The sequence below is a fragment of the Rhamphochromis sp. 'chilingali' genome (assembly GCF_963969265.1).
Source record: "Rhamphochromis sp. 'chilingali' genome assembly, chromosome: 18".
Classification (NCBI taxonomy): Eukaryota; Metazoa; Chordata; class Actinopteri; order Cichliformes; family Cichlidae; genus Rhamphochromis; species Rhamphochromis sp. 'chilingali'.
In genome coordinates this window covers 9,178,822-9,200,055 of record NC_137945.1, presented here as the reverse complement: position 1 = coordinate 9,200,055, position 21,234 = coordinate 9,178,822, and the positions used below count along the sequence as shown (strand labels likewise).

Here is a 21,234-nt window from a genome sequence, read left to right as displayed (position 1 = left end):
GCTCATATGCAAACTTTATGTAAATCTGTGGCCTTCTTTCTGTCTGCCTCACTTAAGTTATGTTGCCTTGCATCTCTGCCCCCCTCTCTCCCACCTTCTTGCCGCTCCCTCTGACTCCCTGGAGTGAGGCTGGGTTAGGGCTGTGCCCAGGGCAGCAGGCTGTTTTAATAAGACATACTGCCATGGAAAGGTATAGATCAGAGGAGAAAACAGCGCTCTGGGCTAATGCACAGCAAGTCAAGGCAGAGAGGAAAGTAAGAGGGAGAACGTCAGGGGAAGAGAGAGAGCTAGAAAGAGGTAGATTGAAGGGAAGACATAATGCCTAGGGTCCTGTGAAAGAATAGATGGCTTTGTGTCTTTGAAAGAGCACAAAACAAAGAGCAGGAGAGGTGAAGGAGTGATGATAAGGTCTAAAATGATGAACTCAGCAGGAGGGCTTATATAAGGGTGGTGATGGGAAGGATTTGAGAGATCTGTGGTATCTGTGAAGTGTCTCGAGGCATGTGGTTAACGGAGATCAGTAGTTTGGTGAGAAATAAAGATGAAAAAGGTGCCTTAAAGAGATGCGGGTCTCTGAATTTAAGCCGAAGCCCAACTGTGAAAACAAAGTGTGTCACAAAGCAAAATAAAGTCCTGTCAATCTCCTTGGCATCTGATTTAATAACCATTTTGCCTTTTTTACTCATTCAAGCCGCGATATTCGGCAATTAGCATTTCATATACAAAAGTAGACCTTTAAAAAGATGTCAAACAAAGTCAAACTAAAATAATGACTCATGATGGGGAGGGAAAATCAGCATCTTTTTATTTATCACCATGATTTCCATGAAGGAGTCCATTTCTACCCTTGTTAGTATGCCAATGGTTTTTAACAAGGAGACAAAAGCTGTTGAGGGGGCGTTCGGCTATGCCTTTCTAAAAATGTCTGAAACCGCTCTCCCAAGCACGTTCTGAATTAAAGCCATTGTGATGGTAATTTTGTCACCTCTAATGGACAATTAGATATGCTAGCAGATAGAAAGCACTCTGCATAACAATCTCTGGGTTCTAATTACCTCACCAAATGGCGTGGTTGCTCATGTGCCTATGGATCACTAAACCAATAAGACAGGGGAGCGGAGATAGACTGAAGGTGAAAGGGGGCAGTAGCTGTATTAAACGTATCCTTCCCTGGCCGCCTAAAATTAAGAATTAAAAAAAAATCAAGGTGAAGTATTAATTAGCAGCTGAAATTGTTAACACCATGAATTATTAAGTTGAATTGTTAAGCATGCATAATGGAGAAAAAGTTTAATATTGGTGAATATCTGTTAAATTGATTAGTAGCTACATGAATGGAAGAAATAGTAAGGCAAGGCAAGTTTATTTGTATAGCACAATTCAACAACAAAGTGATTCAAAGTGCTTTACAGAGACATTAGAAACAAGAACAAATAAAAAGCATGATTTAAAATTGATTAAAACAAGCAAATAAACTAACTAACTAATTAACAAACAAACAAACAAACAAAACAGTATATAAAATCAAAACAGATAAAATCAGAACAGTAGATAAAATCAGTAGTTAAATGTAAGTTTTGAAATTTAAGCTTAAAAGTGTGGATTTGGTGCTTTATTCAAATGCAGCTGAGAACAGGTGAGTCTTCAACCTGGATTTAAATAAACTGAGTGTTTCAGCTGATCTGAGGCTTTCTGGGAGTTTGTTCCAGATATAAGGAGCATAAAAGCTGAATGCAGCTTCTCCGTGTCTGGTTCTGACTCTGGGAACTGATAAAAGACCGGATCCAGATGACCTGAGGGATCTGGAAGGTTCATACTGGGTCAGGAGGTCATTGATGTATTTTGGTCCTAAACCATTCAGAGCTTAATAGACCAGCATTAGAACTTTAAAGTCTATCCTCTGACGGACAGGCATCCAGTGTAAGGACCTCAGAGCTGGACTGATGTGGTCCACTTTTTTGGTCTTAGTGAGGACTCGAGCAGCAGAGTTCTGAATGAGCTGTAGTTGTCTGACTGATTTTTTAGGTAGACCTGTAAAGATGCTGTTACAGTAATCAAGCCTACTAAAGATGAATGCATGGACTAGTTTTTCCAGGTCCTGTTGAGACATCAGATCTTTTATCCTTGAAATATTCTTGAGGTGATAGTAAGCTGACTTTGTTATTGTCTTAATTTGTTTTTCTAAGTTTAGGTCTCATCCATCACTACACCCAAATTTCTCGCCTGGTTTGTGGTTTTTAGATGTATAGATTGAAGTTCTCTGGTGACCTGTAATCGTTTTTCTTTGGCGCCAAAGACTATTACTTCAGTTTTGTTTTTGTTTAGCTGGAGAAAATTGTGGCACAACCAGTCATTGATTTCCTCAATGCATTTACCAAGAGCCTGTACAGGGCCTCGGTCTCCTGGTGACATTGTGATATATATTTGTGTGTCATCTGCATAGCTGTGATAGTTTATTTTGTTGTTGTTTATAATCTGTGCCAGTGGGAGCAGTTTAAACAATTTAAGATCAACTTCAAATGGAAAAAAAATGTAATTTTAAGTGTAAACTTATTTCAATAATACATTTGAAAATTCTAGATAAAAAAGGTCTAAAAAATATTTTTAAAAAGTAAAAAGTTCTGATTCATACTATAATACATACAGTGGGCGTGTCTACACTGGGGAAAGCACCAATCAGGACTGAGCAATATTTGAATTAAAATCTGATGCTGTGTTAATTAAATCTGACCAAAGTTTAGCGGTAAATAAGGTGAGGTAAAGAAATAAAAGCTGCTCTTTAGTACTTGTCACTAAGAATGTTTTATCACACTGTAATGACTGAAACTGTACCAAATAGACATTTTAAGTCTTGTTTCAAATGAACTAATGTTAAAATGCAAGTAGTTGGTGGTTTGTGAAAGTTAAAAATAAGGCAGCTTGCATTCTTCAATAAAATGCATACATTCACACTGGATTTTAATCCTGTAACAATCACATTGCGAAACAAAGGCCTGATGCCAGACAGTTTATTATTGAGGACGGAGCTCTTCATTTGGCCACATATAGCAGAAAAACATAACAAGGCACAGTCTGACAAATTGTTGGCATCAGAATTGCGATCACAGTCATGACACAGACAATTGGGCAGCCCTGCTCTCTCTGCTTTTGCTGCACATCTTTGCTCTGCTTTGCTTTGCTTTTATTTTTGATTGCACCACTAAGCATTTGTGCCATTAAGTGACCTGTTAATAATTGTTATACTGGTTGATTACAAAAAACGAATTTATTTTTGGCTGCTGATGGAACTCAAACAAGTCTAATTCAATATCCCTTTGATATTAAAAATCTAATAAGTGGAAGCATCCTCTGAAGTTTAATTATGTTGTCAGTGTCCCTGACAGGTAACAACTCCATTAACACAAAAAAATGAAGGCTGCTGACTATCATGTCTGCTTTTACTTAATTTTTAGAAGGGAAATATTTTTTTGAACCCACACTTTTAATTTGCAGAACTGGTGACAGAATATAGTTTCTGGCTTTATCAATATGTCTGCAATTTTCTTAATTTCTTACCAATGTCTAACTTTTTTCTTCCTGTCTTCTGTCTCATCATCCAGGTAATGAGCTGCTGTACCGCAATCAGGACGGCGACGTCGTCAAGTTCAACGTCGACACCAACGAGCAAACCATCTTAGTGCATAACAAGAAATTTGTAAGTCTTTTCGTCTTACAATCAAAGCACTGAAGGGCTGAGCATGATTGCCTATGAGTTCGATTCAAACATTTCCAATAGTGTCAACAAATCAAAGAACCTAAAGCTTTTTTGTGTGTTTTTTCCCCACAAATGATCCATTTTCAGAGTGAAATGTGAGCTGCATATTTAACACTTGGTGAAATGTCAAAATGGAGATGTAGCATCAGTGTCACAGCAGCTTGGGTGACAACACGCAACATTATGTCTGCCATCAAATCACCAAGCCCTAGTGCAAAGACTAATGCAGCTCCCATTTGCTTTAGGAACCAAGCAATCTGTCAAACGCAGTCAGTTAAGGACCAGTTTAATGAAAAACTGCCATGCGTGATCGGAGGTCTCTTCTTTTTATTGTATGCATTTTTTTTCTTCTTCTAACATCCTTCTTTTGATTCCTAGGAAATGTACAAAGCCAGCAAGTATGAGGTCTCTCCTGACCTGAAGCATGTGCTGCTGGCCTACAATGTTGCACCGGTGAGCATCTCATTTGTTTGCTTGTTTTTTGAATTAGCAACCTGACAGCCAAATATGTCAGCCACCGCTGCTGAGGGGTGGGGTGTAGGCCTGCAATGAAGCATAGGCAGTGGGGGGGGTGGAGGGAGGAGAAAGTAATCATGGCGGGGTGTGAAGGCCTGTCGCACGTTGATGCCTGTCAGCGAGGGTGGCGGGGGCTAGCTAAGCCAAGCAGAACTGTACTGAGGGAGGCACAAACAAACCCCTCGGTGCTACACGGCCTCGCGGACAGGGAGATGAGATCAACAGCAGCACCATCATATGCATCAAAGCATTTTAGCTCCTGATACAGGTGGATCAAATATATTGATCCATTTAGTTAGATGATAGTTGCCTGTTTACTACTGCGTCACCACTTAGTCACTGTAGAGAGAACTGGTTCCTGTTGTTAGTTTATGGAGGATGCTGGCAGAAACACTGTATAACCTTGTGTTATTGCCTGAGATGAATTGAAGATATTACAGCACACTCGAGTGTGGTGGAATGTACGTGTTTGCATTTATTATTCAACTAGACCGCCATCACCTTGATAGATGACAGTCATTCCTGCTATATGCTCATCGTAGCACAGTCGGCACACATTCATGCACTATGAGATGCGGTATGGTTCATGTTTTTATTAAATACCCCACTTGTATTATAAAACATGGACAAACGCTCTTCCTGAAGATGTGTCTCTACTGGGTGATGTTCCTGGATACATAATGTCTGACTGTTGAGTGCCTACTGTAACAAAAACTGTCATTTAAAAAGTAAAAGGTTAGGATTTCAAAGACACGCCATAGCCGTCGTTAATCTGGTCGACATAAGTGTGGTTTGATCTGCCGATTAAATCCAAAATCAGCTGGTTTAAATTAAATCGATCTATCCTTCAGGGTTATGTCGTTGTGGTCCTTTTCACCATTTCTAGTGCAGCTGCTATTTTTTGATCACTCCCTGGAAGTCACAGGTCAGGTCGTTTGGACCAAATGTCCACCCTCCAGTGCCTCGGGGCTTTACAGTAGCGCTTTACACTGACAGTCAGACCTTGGGGGACAAATTCAAGTAACAACCTTGCTCCTGGTTGCACTCCTGATCTCATGCACTGCCTTCAGGCTTTGGACAGTGAGGACTTTTTGACTTGAAACTCCTGCTTGGTGTCTTGGTACACAGCTCTCATTACCAGCAATGATCTTCGACATGAAAGTCAGGCCAATTCGACACAGAAGTTAATGTTCTCGCTCTGGGCAAATTTGAGCTCCATGGTGAAATCCCAAACTCTGAGCGCGAGTGGTCAGAATGGGACTTCCAGCCAGCAATCTAAAAATAGCAACAGTGCTGGAAGTGGCCCAGAGGTGCACAATGTCACACATGTACTGTTTTCTGACAGCACGCACGTAGAGAAATAAGTCTATTGCAACAACAGAATGGTAAATTGGGCTCCATATTGACTATTCTGACTTCACAGCAGTCTGAAGAATCCTTTGTCTGTTTTTTTTCCCCCTCCTCAAACTGCACCGAGTATCAGAGATGCCGCTGGATGCGGCCAGAAATGTGTGACTGAATTGCAGCCTTACTGAGGTGTCACAGTGTATTGACCCAGTGTCGAGTACACAACATCACTGCAGCAAGATAAGACATTAAACCCTTGAATTTCCAGGGGATGGTGGGTTACTGTCAGCCTTTGGTACTGATATGAATAAAATACTGTCATATTGATATGGAGCATTGTGGCTTTGGGATGAGACCATTCTTCTTTTTCTTCTTCTTCTTTTTTAATTTAGAAGGAAACTTGAGATTTTATGGCAGCACTTCACAGTATTTCCTCAAAATTACCTGCTTAACAAGGATTCTTTTCATTTTGAAGTTCAAAGGATTAATTATCATCAGTCCTAATGCAGTTTTTGTTTTCTTTACTTTCAAAGAAGATACTGTTGTACCTAATATAAGTAAACAGGGCAATTATGATGTCTTAATTGATTCTGCTATGAGAACAAAGAATTGGCAAGAATTAAAATGTCAAGGTTAAATATCCTACATCTCATTCCAGGTGTACCAGTATTCCTACACGGCCTTCTACATCATCTGCAGTCTGGAAACACCGTAAGTACACATCAGGGCTGAGTCACTCCATTAAAATTGTTTTTCTCATATTATCTCACCTGACCTTTCTGCCTGTGAAAATGTGAAAGAAACTCATTTACACCTGTTTTGCCAACTACCTCCCACAAAGCACCTCTGACATCAACCACACTGTTTACTTCCAAACCTGCACTTGTGCAGTCTGCGAAGCGAAACGGTGCTATCAGATAATCCGCAGCCTCAAATCGCAGCTGTAGTCAGCCGCAGCCACAACATAGGCAGATGTTTATCCTCATTCACCCTGTCCTGAGTTAGCCCTTTGACGACAGACCTCGACTTAAGAAGCGCTCAAAAACAGAAGGTAAATTACCAGAGCAAGGATTAGATTCAGCACACACCTGTCAAAATGAACTACAGTTCACAGAAGAAAGTTACACTAATAGCACTGCCTTGTTTTGAAAATGAGCCTTTTTCTGCAATGTCAAGAGATCTTGAAGATCTCTCGTCCTTCAACGTTAAGCTGTTAAAAACAGCTAAAGAAAGGAGCACGTAACAATGAAAAACCTGCCGTGTTCATGTTTCTGTGTGTTCTCTGCTTTTTATTATAACTAGAAACGTGACAGAGGAAAACCAATTAAACCTTATTTCTTAACATTTACTTAGGTAGGATCACAATCGTACTGTTTGCTGTTCTAAAACATATTTCATCATGTTACTTAGTCGCTGCCAAAAGAAAGTATCTTCTTGTACCACTCTTTACATTTCTTTTGCATTATTCTGCAACATGGCCTCTGATGCATTGTCACGTAATTACCAGTTAACAGTATAAACCTCAGGCTACAGTTTCACAGACTGACACAAATCTCTATCCTAATGAGACCACGCACAAGATCTTTCTGCTGCTGTTTAAGTATTAATTCAAAGCCGACAGCAAAGTTGGTGAAAACCATCCCAAAGTGCACTTCACAGCAATTTTCACAGTGATTCTGCTGGAGAAACAGGTGCACGCAGAATTCAAGGTTACAGAGCTACAAACCTGCTCATCACTGCTTTTTTTACCCATTAAAAATGAAACGTCGGCAGTTTGGATGCGGTTGGCATGCCCTAAGTTTTTGGGTTCCTGTTTCTTGCTACCAGTGTTGTATCTTTGCAGGTCCAGTGGATAGTTGTTTCTTGGCTGGGCATAGTTAGCACTATACCCTCTGTGTTTCCAGATCACCATGTACGCTCAACAGGAACTGACGCTCATTGTGGCACAAATGTGTACAAAAATTTGAGGTACATTCGCTCCCTGGTATTCGCGAGGGTTAGGGACCACTTCACTGAAAACGCTATAACTGCATATTTTAATTTTAATGAAAAAAGCAAATATTTTAGATGTGCTCTATGAAAAAAATCAGCATATAGGCAAATTTTCCGCAAATAATTTGAAGTTACGTTCCACAGTAAAATCCATGAATACTGAACCGCGAATAGGCGGCTGTTCACTGTATTTGATTATTTTGTCATATCCACCTGTAATGCAATTAATTGAAGACCATTAGAAGAATGCGATGTGAAAACAAGACACACAGGAAATCCAGTTTGGAAGCATCAGTTTACCAGCTGATGAATGTAACTGTGAGCAAACCCACGCAGGTACACTGAGCAGGTTCAAACCTAGAACCTTGTTGCCATTCAGTGACAGAAAAGAGCAAAACTACTGCCAGTCTAGCTAAAAAGCCTCCCCTGCCAAGTCATATTAGAGGCGTTTTTGTGCTGTGACTGTCCACCTTACTTATTTCCCTTTTGAATTACTTCCACACCAGGTCACAGTATGACAGCACTGTCAGCAGCTCTCCTGCTTAAACCTATTTAAATGCTGCCACCCAGTGGTGCTGCGTCAAAAAACACCTGCGCTGGTGTCCTCATTCATTCTGCGCTCCAGACAAAGACACAGAGGCAGTGGCACCTCTAATTCTGCAGCCTGCACTGCGCAGCACTTTTCCCAATAAGGAGAGGTGACACTGTTATAGAGTGGGGGTATTTATGGATACACTTAAAGCTTTGTTCTCAGATGTTGTACACTTGTTCCTCTGCCGCCGGATCACTGGGAGCAGACAGTCATTGTGTTTATGTGCCTTCACGTTTGTCTGATAGTGGGGGTTTTTTCACCTGTCTGTGCGCCCCAGGGAAACGTGGAACCTGAACCCTCCAGAGGTGCGAAATGCTCAGCTTCAGTATGCAGGCTGGGGACCCCAGGATCAGCAACTGGTACGAGCTGCATGAATCCCCTCTTTCATATCTGCTTTCAAACTAATTAATTTTTCATTCAGTTTCAGTAAAAAAAAAAAAAAAAAGGAAAAAAACTAAACATAAATAAAAAAAATCTGGAAAGATCCATCTGAGAGGTTTAGAAACTTGCCCTTGGTGTAAAAAAAAGTGCAGAAAACCCAACTTTGCAGCACACAGACGGAAATATAAGTTAAGTTTTCACAACCTGTGTCCTTCGCTGCCTGTTTTTAATTTTAATAGGTGATAGAATTAATTATATTTGAAGGTGCTTCAGCCAGAGGGACCTATATATTTCACAACCCAATGGGAGGAGTTACAGTGAGTGAGTGGAATTCTGGCTTCTTTTTGTGCCCTTGGTTTAAACCTGCTTTAATCAATTGTTGTGGCCACCTGAGTGCAGCGAGCTGCAAACCCAACACTGGCAGATCATTATTTTTTAAATAACAAGCATATGGCAAATATTAGCTTAGATAAATTAGCGAATGCAGAGTGGCACGCTGTGTAATAAATGCTCACAAAGAAAACGGTGGCCGTTACAACCTATGTCTAAAAATGTGTCGTTTCATGCATCGTTTTGTTTTTTTTACCATTAGTCAGGAGGCCGTTATATTTCTTTACACCAGCTGTATTTGTCAAAGTTAGGAAGGTTGAGTCTGCTACAAAGGATACAACAGAGGACCTGCAGATGAAGAGAAATGCTCTCTATCTGTGCTGCACTATCACACCATGAGATGAACTATGGATGAATAGTAGTGCATTAGTAGTGCAGTAATTGATGAAACCTTATTACACCATAATTAAGGTGTCATGACCTTTATTACCCTTAAATTTGGTCCAAGTAAGGCCTGTATTCTGAATCGGTTTGGTCTCATTGGTGAGGTATGACAATTACTGCTCCACGAGCATGGTCCTAGAATTGGGGCACAGCTAATCTTTATCTTTCAAATGCCCCATTTTCCTCCAGTTGTTGATATGGTGTAAGTTATAATCCTTGAAAACAAACAGTTTTGTCCCTCAGGGTTTGAATCATCCCGATGAGTCGCTGATATTTCCCAGTTAACACATTTGAAATTAAACACTGCTGTTTGAATCACAAGAAGCAATGGTCCTTTGCAACTGTTCTGCGATGAAGCATCCCCCCACACACATACACCTTCCTTCATCACACAATCAGACTTGTCAGGGTATTAATGAAATTCAGTGTGTTGGTTTGCAGGGCAGTCAGACTGTGTGATTACATCCTGCAGCACAATGCTATTAATTACCTGTTATCTCGTCACTGGATTAATTAACGCTCTTGCTAGATTGATATAGCCTCAAGTTTCCCACCATTAGTCATGAAGCTGTATTACTTTCAGCTGCTGAGTTTTGTTAGCATGAAACTGAGCAGCTGGTATTCCTGAAGGTTCAGGTGCCCTCTTGTCAAGGAGGTTGCGGTTGCGAGAGACGTCCATCAACTGAAACAAGCTGGCACAGACTTCGAGCCAAGGCATGTGTTGTGATATCTGCACTCCTAATATACGTAAATCAACACACCTGTTATCCTTTTCCCAAATCCCTTATGCACATGATTAAATCTCCTTTACGTTCCCATAGAAACTGCTCACATACATGCCCGTGCAAAAACACAGCTGTCCAGACACATGTTTAGCAATTTGTTAGGCTAAAAAGTCAGTGTAAGTGGATAAATAAGGGTCGTTGTGTTTTCTCTGCAACAAAAGCAGGTTGAGGAGTTTGCTTTTATACTCTTTAACATGTGGTCCACAAATATTCACGCAGATTTGGGTGTGTTACATTAGCTCGTTTCTATCTGTCTGAGCTCCTTCACATTCACACCTGTAAACAGCTGCTCTTACACAAGCCTAAAACATAATTAAAAAAGAGACGCGATCAAGCTTTGCAGCAACAGCACCGGATCTATGGAATAATCTACATATCTGCACACACATTTAAACTCATACATTCTCCTTGCTATTTGGCCCCGGTGTGACATTCTTGTTTTATTTTGTTTTGTTTTGTATTTATTTTATATTGTCATATTTTGATGTACGCTGTCCACAGCATTTCTGCATTTTAGTGTTGATTTTCTGTGAGCTGTATATTTTTATTATACAGCACTATGCTCAACTCTGTGTTTTTAAATGTGCTTTATAAACACATTTGACTTTGACCTTGACAATACGCTACAGTCGCATTACGGAAAACTGATTGACAACGGTGGCATGAACATAATTGTGATCATAGTGCAGTGAAGTTCCAATGTTGCTGCGTTTGAAATGGCTGCATCAAAGATGAGGGACCAGGTCTGCAATCATAGCTGCTGTCTCCAAAGCAACATTGGTGCATTAAGATGGTAATAAAATGGTAATAAGACAGAATCAATTTGATATTGAATGGTGTCAAGTCGGCAATTGCATGTAAACTGTTTGTGATAATCAGGTGATTAACCGTGATAAATTGGCAACAACTGGAAATCTGTTGCCATCTACACAAATTAAATGGAACTTCATGTTAAATACTTCTGCCCTGAGTCCAGCCAGAACTTCATTTAGCCAGCTGAGTCAAGTTCCCTACTCCATAAACCTTCTCTTATCAGAGAATGACTGAAGTCAGGTTGCTTACTACCAGGAGACCTGAGTGCGTGACCAGGTTGAGGTGTGTTGCACGATCAATCTGTCTGCGACTAGCTTGTTGCCGCAACTGTATGCAATCAGTTGCTAAAGTAAATGCAACAAAACCAAAAAACACCAATAAAAATGCTGAGCAACCACAAGAAGGTTGGCAGGTTTTACTGCAGTGTAACTGAGCCATTAGAAAGACTTTGTGTTTGCTTAAGACAGTGAGACCGAGAAAGGGAAACTGTAATACAGTTTTCATTCAAATCACACTACATATAGAAGTACAATGTGTGTGACAAATAATTCAAGGCTTATTAAGTATTAAGAGTCCTCCTGCCTCCTTGGAGAATTACAAGGGAAATCCTTACTAAGAGTGAAAAGTTAAAAACCCTGGAACCTACGCTACATTTTTCTCATCCAGCTCTATGCAATTACACACTTGGCCTCAGAATGATTAAAAGCTCACAATACCACGTTCACACTCGTGTTAAACAAGCATAACATGTAGTAACGTGCCCCATTTTAGTTTAGAAATTTTAGTATGATAACATTAATTACCACTTAGATTAACTTGACTAAATATGTTTAAGACCTAACCTGCCCTACTCTGCTGGTGTGACTGGTCCAACCAGACCAACGTATCTAGAGACTGCTCCAAATACTCTCACTGACTGCCATCAATGGTAGAATTTTACCTTCCTTCAGAGAACGGGGCCAGGTCTTCTCTCTGTGCTGTGGCCTAGATTAGCTTCTAAACAGGGACTCCATCTGTACCAGTGTGACACCAAAGCACACGGGCCCACGGCTTACGTCTCCTCAGGAGAAAGTAATTGTGACACACATTGTATTACTTTTAAAGAGGGTCTGTTTGCTTGAGAAACTTTTAGCTAGCATTTTTTTTCTTTACTGTCATGTTGTTTATACACAGCTGACTTAGATTTCCACAGGAGATTTTTCTATGTAGTATTTGACCCTTTTTGCACTGTTGTAAGAAGTATTTAATCAGCAAGCAACAATTTCCAGCTCCCTGACTGGTTTCATCATTCATACAGCTCAGTGGGAATATTTGTTGGAGAATCATTCACAAACTGATACCATGATACCTGCTTGAGGCCAGAGATTCCAAATCCTTGAGATACCGAGCGAGCCCTTTTCTGTAATACCCTGAGATTGATTTCAGCATGGCATTAAGGCTGTAACATTTTAAAATTCCAGCCCCAAGAGCAGCCCCGCCTTACCACGTTCACTGTGGGTGCTGATGATCTATTATTCTCTGTAATGAAAGAGTTGACCTTCAGTTATCTTGAAAGCCCCGCAGGCCTGTGGAGGAGAGCGTCAAAGTCAAAATCTGGTCCCAAGGTTTGCTGTCTTATCAGAAATTGAAAAGACTTATTTTCTTGTCTTTTTAGTTTTGGGAATGCCGGTTTCTCTCTAATCAAAAAGTGCTTTTGCAAATGTGTGCAGTGGTGTCTTGTGTGTAAAATGAGTGTGTTTCTGACCCTACGGTTGATCTTATTCTTCAGTTTAAATACAACACAGTCCTCAGATTTTCTGTTTTGTGCTGTTATGGTAAGACCTCATTCACTTTTACAACATTTAAATTTATAGGAAAGCTGGTAGTCAGTTTCATTGAAACATCAGTATCTGAGCTCAAGGATCTTGAGGACATGTACTTCTCTAGATGTTTTGTCAATTTTTCCATTCAAATTTTTGACTGCGTTTCTTTTATTTCTGACTCTTCTAGATCTTCATTTTTGAAAACAACATCTACTATCGGTCTAAGGTGGAGAGCCGTTCTATTCGTCTGGTATCTACCGGTAAAGAAGGTGTCATCTTCAATGGGCTCAGTGATTGGTTATATGAGGGTAAGGCAAACGATTTTCTTGCTGCTCAAATACAATACAATGGTAGCATAGTAGTTGAGGAGACGTAGACTCGTATTGCTTCTATAGGAATTATGAGCATATATGCACTTGATCATCAGCAAGTGTGAGCTTGTGTTAACTCAATCTTTCCAAGCATAGCAAATTACAAAATGCTATGCAATGCTCGGAGAAACTGCAAGAAACCCAAGTGCTAAGTGTTTGGAAGGTTTGCCAGAAGAAAGTCTCTCTCTGAAGAAAAAAGAATATGACAACACAGCTTAGATTGGTCAGGTGTCTTCTGAACAAACCACAAGACATTTAGAACAATGTCCTTTGGACAGATGAGCAAAACTGCGATGTATGTAAATGGCCTGTATTTGTATAGCGCTTTACTAGTCCCTAAGGATCCCAAAGCGCTTTACACATCCACCCATTCCCACACTGGTGATGGCAAGCTACATTGTAGCCACAGCCACCCTGGGGCGCACTGACAGAGGCGAGGCTGCCGGACACTGGCGCCACTGGGCCCTCTGACCACCACCAGTAGGCAACGGGTGAAGTGTCTTGCCAAAGGACACAACGACCGAGACTGTCCAAGCTGGGGCTCGAACCAGCACGGCAAACTCCCAACACTTGAGCCACAATCGCCCTGTGTCGTATAACCAAAAAACAAACGCAGCATATTGGCACAAACATTTTATGCCAATTTTCAGGATGATGATTTGAGTTTGTTTTGGACCTGGGCATCTTGCAGTCATTGAATTGACCACAAATTCCTCTGTATATCAGTGTGATTAGAGTCAAATGTGAGGGAATCTATCCAAGAGCTAAAGCTTGACCAAATTTGGGTCTTGCAACCAGACAATGATCCCAAGCACATACAGCAGAATAGCTTAAAAAGGAAATGAAAGTCCAGACTTTGGCCAGATTAAAATGTGGTGGTCTGACCACAAGACAGCTGTGCATAAACAAATCCTCACAAACTTCAAAGAACTGAAGCAATATTATGAAGAACACTGATAAAGTTTTGATGCGACCGTATGTAACAAGGCATGTTTAATGGTTCTCTCTGCTCTCTACTTTTGTAAGCTACTCTACCCATTACAGGCTGTAGTCTTTACAATTTACGTTCACCATACAGACATAAGATTGACATTCATTTTCTAATCTAACTCTTTCCATGAAAGAAAATAGTGTGTTAGTTCTGATAACAATTAGGGAAAACATGTAGTAAACCTCTTTTGTCCCGTGTATTCTCCTTGTATTACATTTTTCTAATTTGAACACTCTGCAGCAGCTCAGGTATTTAGAAGTAATGACATGAGACAGCATGACTCCCAAGTGTCTGTAGCCACATTAGTATTTTTTGCATGTAGCGCTTGATTTCCTGCAGGTAAATTAAAAAAATGGATATCCTGTCAATTTGCCTCTGCTTTACACAGCCCTGAAAACGAATGAATGTTCTACATCAGTTGATGTGCATTAACTCGGCGGCTGTGTGTGTGTTGTGCATTAAGATATAGATGTCAAAGTGCTCTCCGAGCGTCAACACCACCGATCAAAGCTCACCTGTATGCCTCACAGTATAAACCGTGACAGGGACTGTGTTAGCATTCAACTAATGAATTTATATCTGCTGCGCTGGGTGAACACTCTGCTCCAGTGGAACGGTGTTTTAATAACGGAGCAGGAGGGAGATGGGGAGCAGCAGACTCACAGATACAGAGATAGCAGAAATGGAGACAGCCAATGATACACAACAAGCTGTTAATCTTGGAGTAACGCTAAACATCACATATCTGTTTGAAAGTGTGAGGCTGCCACCAAGGAGATGTCAGGGTTTAGACACTGTGGCAGAGAGGTTATCTGAGGTCACCGGTGCATCAGGATTAGAGCCCGTTGGCTGCCTTTCCTGCAAAATTCATCTGTTTTTATTTAATGTTGTCCACCCACAGCCCTCTTATCTCCGCCTAACCAAGCTGATATTTGAAAGCAAGTCCATTCTTCAAGAGCAATATCCATTCTGAGCCATTTAAACATTAATCGGAGCGATATTGCAGTGTCTGACCCCATATTTATGGATTGCTGAAGGCCTGGTAATTTACACTCATCATTTATTGACCAGATAAATCTTTCACTCAGAGATAAAAGATAGAATCAGCTTCATAATGTTGAGATAAAAGTGAATCATAGGACTATACAATTGGTTTTGTGTGCTTTAAGTGCACAATGTGATGTGGTAAAGTGTTTTATTTTGAGAAAAACAGGGGCTATTTTATTATCTCAACACAACACATTTGAAAGCCTGTCATCAGAATTATGTTTATTCAATAATGGAGGGATTTTTCGAAGACAACGAAACAGGCTTGTTGTGGTTGGAAAACATTGGCTAGAGAGCATTATTATGACCAAGAACGATTTTGTTACCTTCTTCAAAGACAAGGATCAGGTGTGTGACCACTCAATGTCAGTTTCTGTCTTCAAAGTGACTTTTGTGCATCAAAACAGCAATAAAAAGACAAGACAGAGTCAGTCTACCACCTCTCTGCAGTTGAATGGGGTCAGGCTGGCTGCTGTTTGTCATAAATTGGCAATCATGAAACTCTTGCAGTCTAGATACATAAATATTCATGTTAACCAGAAATTTACGTTACATTCATAATCTCGCCAGAGCCTCATTGATTTGAAACAGAAATTCCTGCACAATTAGTGATGTGGGTGCTGAAGGACAGTGATTTAACTGTAAACTGACACAGGCACTCGTCAGTTTACAGTTATATACACCAGAATACGGCCAGATGTCCTCTATTGCAAAGAGATGTATCGCAGATGAGTAGCGCACATGGGAGCTCACTGGCGCAGATTGATTGCAACATGTTGGCTGTCTTTCTGCCTTTATAAATTAGAAAGGAGTTATTTGAAAACTTGATTGTTTGCCATCAGACAGCCTGTGCAGTCAACTTGACTGTGCTTGCCCACAGGTTGAAGGGGTTGCACGCGCAATTGTTGCAATGTACTTTTAATCTGTAATGCAGTCCCTCAGCAACTCCTGATTTTTCTCATTTTTTTTCATAGTGGCAAGAATTTCCCTCTTATTTTTAGGCTAGTGCAACTAAGCTAGTAGTCAATTTTCTTCCAGTTGACTCTTTTCCCCATAGACAGTGGATGGGGTTGTGCTGGTAATGACTATGACTATGATTACATAGAGATACCCCTGACATCAAACAGGGTTGCAAATTTTGAGGCTGAGGCTTTGAGGAATGTTCATATTGCGTATAAATCTATGCCAAAATGTCTTGGAACCAGCTGATTTTGATGGCCTCATTATGCCAGGTTTTATTTATTTATTTATCTTCATTTGAGAATGCACTAAAAGTCCTTTTCATTCCCATTAATAATAAATCTCTTTTGAAAAACTTGTATTTGTAAGCCTGTAAATAGATTTGGCATTAGCCCAGATATGATGTAAGCATTTGCAGGCAAGCTTAGAAGCCTTGCCAGCTTGTCTAATGTTTACATTCATCAGCAAGACTGCAAGGCATCAGACTTTCCATGCTAATGACTCAGGCCATCCTCCAGCCAAGGTCAAACTGAGGGTCACACTGCTGCTGAGGAGGAATGAGGTCTTAAGCTGTGCCTGTCGCTGTGCAGCAGATTTGATGCTAACGGGTGAAAAGGTTGGCAAATAATCTCCCAGGGCTTGAATATCCTCTTGCTTGCAATGTTGTCTTAATCCATAAGTGTGTGTGTGTGTGTGTGTGTGTGTGTGTGTGTGTGTGTGTGTGTGTGTGTGTGTGTGTGTGTGTGTGTGTGTGTGTGTGTGTGTGTGTGTGTGTGTGTGTGTGTGTGTGTGTCCTAGTAATGTGCAGACAGCAGAAATGGAGAGAGAAGGGAGAAAAGAAGAAAAGCAAAATTAAAAAAGAGGAAATGCAGCCAAGAGTGCTATTGGGCTGTGTGTAATAGTCGTGTGTTCTGTCATCTGTTGGCTGTCTGATTATTGAGGCTGTACTGATACTGACACATCCTGCAGTGTGACGCAGCCCAAGGAAATGGCTGTTTATTAGGCTCTGGTGTGCCCAGATAAAAACCCGCTGTTGCTTTGATTTTACTTGTGTTTGCCCCTTAGATATTTGGCTAGATGAATGTTTGCATCGAGAGGCTTGTTTGTAGGGGTGGTTTCTGTTTATCAGTCTGTTTGTGTCAGACTCTGCAGGAGATAGAGTAACCACATAATCAACACTTGTTCACTGGAAAGAGAAAGATTAGTAAAGGGTGTGAAAATATGGGCTTGTCTGAAACAGACGGGAGAAATAGTTTGTCGGTGGATGTGAGTCATGCTGTTTGGAGATTATCAGACAAAATAAGATCCGTCACTTAAGAAACATCTGAAATGTTTAGGACTAGACTGACAACTTGTATTTGGACCTTCTACTTCTCAATGTTACCAATTGTGGTAGTAGAGAACTGTTTTAATCGAGATCATTTTTAGCACATTTCTATGTGAATTTCAATTGTGTTGAGTTACCTAAAATCAAACATCCATCCATCCTACCATTTTCTTCCACTTATCCCAAGTTGGGTCATGGTGGCAGCAGGCTAAGAAGGATATCACAGATGTCCTTCTTCCCATCCACACTTTTCTGTTCCTCCTGGGGATTTCCAAGGTATTCCCAGTCCAGATAAGATATACATTTGGGTCTACCTCACCTCCTCCCAGTTGTGCATGCCCAGAAGACCTCCAAAAGGAGCCACTCAGTAGGCCTCCTAACCAGATGTCCAAACCACTTCAACTGGCTCGTTTCGACATACAGGAACAGCACGTCTACTCCAAGATCCCTCCAAAAGTCTGACATCCTCGTCCTATTTCTAAGGCTGAGCCACCCTTTGGTTGCTTGTATTCGTGACCTTACTCTTTCGGTCATCGCTCATATTTCATGACCATGCAGAGGGTGATGGTTGGGAGACAATAGACGGACTGGTAAATTTAAAGCTTCAATTTTCAGCTTAGCTCTCTCTTCATTACATCAGTCTGGTACAACACCTGCAGTACTTCTAGTGCCGCATCAGCATCAGCAGTACTGCCCCAGCTTGCCCAACTCTCACTTGAATTAGACACTTGAATTACCTTGCTTGAAGTCTCTCTCCCCCAATCCAGAGGAATCATTCCCTCTGTTTTCTGGCAGAAAACCATACCCTCAGGTTAGAAGGTGCTGACTTTTATCCCAGCCATTTCACACTTGGCTTGAAACCAGTTCAGTGCATAGTGAAGGTCACGCTCTGATGAAGCCAACAGAACCACATCATCCGCAAAAAGTAAGGATGCTGTTCTGAGGTTCTCATAGCAGACACCCTCCTCACTCTGTCTACACCTTGAGATGTGACAAAGGGTAACCACCCAACACTGACTGAAAATGTGCTATCACTTTGGTTAGACATGGACCTGAAGTCCAAAACAATGGAGTCTAATTGTTGTTTCTATTGTAATATTGACATTTTACAGTCATAAAAATAACAAATACTGACAGTGAAGCTAATAAAAACTAATAATTATTTTTGGCCACTTTGTTTTCATTCATGAGTGCATCTTCTTGTTGGTGCTCAAGAGGTACTAGTGTAAGAAGTTTAGCGTTTTCTGTTGTATGTGTAATGAGGCCAAAATTAAATGTAATTACGTACCTGCAATTATTTAGATTCAGTGAAACGTTTTTACGTTTAGGTCCAACTTCAAGCTGCCCCTGTGTATAACACTGAACTGACTGTATTTACTTCTAGTGCTCTGACAAAGGCTCTGTTCCAAAGCACGTATTTCTTTTTTGATGTGAGACAGATTGTGAGTATTTTGTTCTCACTGACTAGGACATTTGAAGTGTGGTATTTTGTCTTTTTCTTTACCTTATCCTATATTTTGTGGGGAGTGTAGCATTAAAGTGGTACTCATAAGAGACCAAAGAAGTTACAAAATTGAAGAAGTTTAAGCTCAAAATTGCTGGACCTTATGTTTTGCAGACTGCAGTTCAGTAAGTGTCTGCTATAGGCAGCAGAAGCCATAACGTTATGTCTGGACTGGACGCTGTTCAACTTTGTGAAAAATGTCACTATCCTCATGAGGTTTGAGGTCTATATTTCAAAGTAAATTGGCTTGCACCTTATAACTAGAAAAACTAAATGCCGACTTTACAAAGCGTGTTTGAGGAAAGAATAAAAACATGCATCAGTTTAACCTTGTAAACCCACAAATGCTGTTTTCTGCAGTCATCCCTCTATTTTTAAAAACTGTAACATGTTCACATCGCATCTTTTTGTTAATGTGCAAAATGCTGGGCTTATGTTGAAGCTACTTATCAAGTTCTTGGTTAGAGGAAACTCTTTACCTTATCGTGTAAAGTGTCCTGCTCTGACTTGTGTTGCCAGTTGATGCTAGATAAATATAACTGAACTGAAATGACAGGAAGTGAACTGTTGCAAAATGTGTAGCTGTAAAGTGGCTAAATCCTCTTGTATCTTTTTAAAATCTCCTTTCTGAATATAAACCTGCAAAACCAATGCCCTGTAATACAGTGTTCATCCTTCGGTTTCCTAAGCCAGATCTACAAACAGATTATTTGCAGGCTTTGTAGATGCTTTGCAAAATCTCACTTCTTCTGTCATGTGCTTCTCTGCTAATGCTTAATTATCACTTGCAACACATCCTCAATCTACACACTGATAGTTGTGCTGTATTTAGTATCAGCTACTTTATTGTCATATTTTTGTGGCGCTATGGCTGGAAGATTTTCATGCCATCTAACCAGTTTGGTTGTTGGCAAGCCAGAATAAAGGGCTAGCAGGGCTTGACCATGCCAGGTATATGTAGTTGTATTCAATGCCGTGCTCTGTGGTTAAAATTTACTTAATTGGACATATCAAACATTGATTTGTGTAGTTTTTTGTTTGTTTGTTTGTTTGTTTGTTTGTTTTGGCAGAGGTGACTGGTGGGTTAATGCAAATGTTATAGCTCGTATAGATACAAATGTCAAAAACACAACTCATCTCAAAGAGAAAAATAGCTGGACTCCAAAACAGAGGAGCAGTGACCTAGAAGTATGCACCAGACACTAAAGACAAAGGTAGGCTTTCCCTCTGTGCTGCATTGCTTCTTCACCTTGTGTTTGGCATGTTTCTCTGCTGCCCTCTGTTGGATGCATGTGGTCATTTTTTTCTAAACACTGAGAAGGATTCGTGGTGTTATTGTGCCACAGTTTACGGAATATTTGCAGCATTTTTATATTTTTTTGTATCCTGTTAATGTTTTTTTTTTAAATCACATATTTGCAACCTTGGATGTCTGATTTTCTTTTTTTCTTGTTAGCTCAGCTTTCCTGAGTCTGTCACCTTGCACTCATTATTTTCCAATGGCCGCTTGACTTATGGCATCTCATGCATTAATAATGTCCTCTACTCAGTGTATAATGTAGTCTGCACACCAGGATGGAGAACATGGACAAAGGAGATGAGCCTCCGACAGCTCACCTTCGTATTCGTCACAATGAGGTGGGCTGTAAAAAGACAGGAGATGTGATCTCATTACTTAAGAGAGAAAATGAGAGCTGGCTCATTAAAAGTGGTTCGCTCACAGCCTCTTCTCTTGGTTTCTCTTTTGTCCCTGCACATTCTTTTGTAATCACACACCTATCAGGACGCTTCCAGAGACGTAACTGCTTTCTCCTTGACTGGCCAAGGTGACTGGGCGTCCCCAGCCGAGTGGATCTGACAGCTCGGCCGTTCCACTCCGCGCGGAAAGCCTTTTAAGCTGCCGCCGGTGAAGTTGGCACGCAGCGGTAGAATTGGCCATGCGGGAAATCATTTTTATATTTTATTTTATTTTTCACCATTTGAAAATGCAATCAGTGCTTTGTTGTCCTATGCTGCTCTGTTCAGCATCAGACAGTGAGATCCAATCATTCCCCACTGAGCACTGCCAGCAGGGTGCAAGTGGGCACACAAGGGAGACTAAAAGAGCAAAGACTAATGGGACTAAAGGCTTCCATTAGCCTTTTTCCTTATAATGTTACTTCCGCAGGGATGTGTATTGTTTCAGGTTCTTTAAAGGAATCTATTCAGCTCATTTTCAACTCATATTTTTGTTTACAACAACAAAAACTCTCTACAAGTGTAGCTTTGCATGATTCAC

The 21,234-nt window shown here is 40.6% G+C and overlaps 1 protein-coding gene across 4 annotated transcripts in view; it reads left to right on the top strand.

Annotated features, from left to right (window-relative positions):
* Positions 1–21,234, top strand: part of LOC308385932 (A-type potassium channel modulatory protein DPP6-like) — a 235,014-nt gene that overhangs the window by 193,245 nt on the left and 20,535 nt on the right. For all 4 annotated transcript variants that reach the window (XM_080865147.1, XM_080865145.1, XM_080865146.1 and 1 more), the window contains 5 exons: positions 3,600–3,694; positions 4,133–4,207; positions 6,276–6,328; positions 8,479–8,560; positions 12,944–13,064. In XM_080865147.1, coding sequence (XP_080721273.1) covers positions 3,600–3,694; positions 4,133–4,207; positions 6,276–6,328; positions 8,479–8,560; positions 12,944–13,064 — 426 coding nt within the window. The remainder of the gene's footprint in view (positions 1–3,599; positions 3,695–4,132; positions 4,208–6,275; positions 6,329–8,478; positions 8,561–12,943; positions 13,065–21,234) is intronic.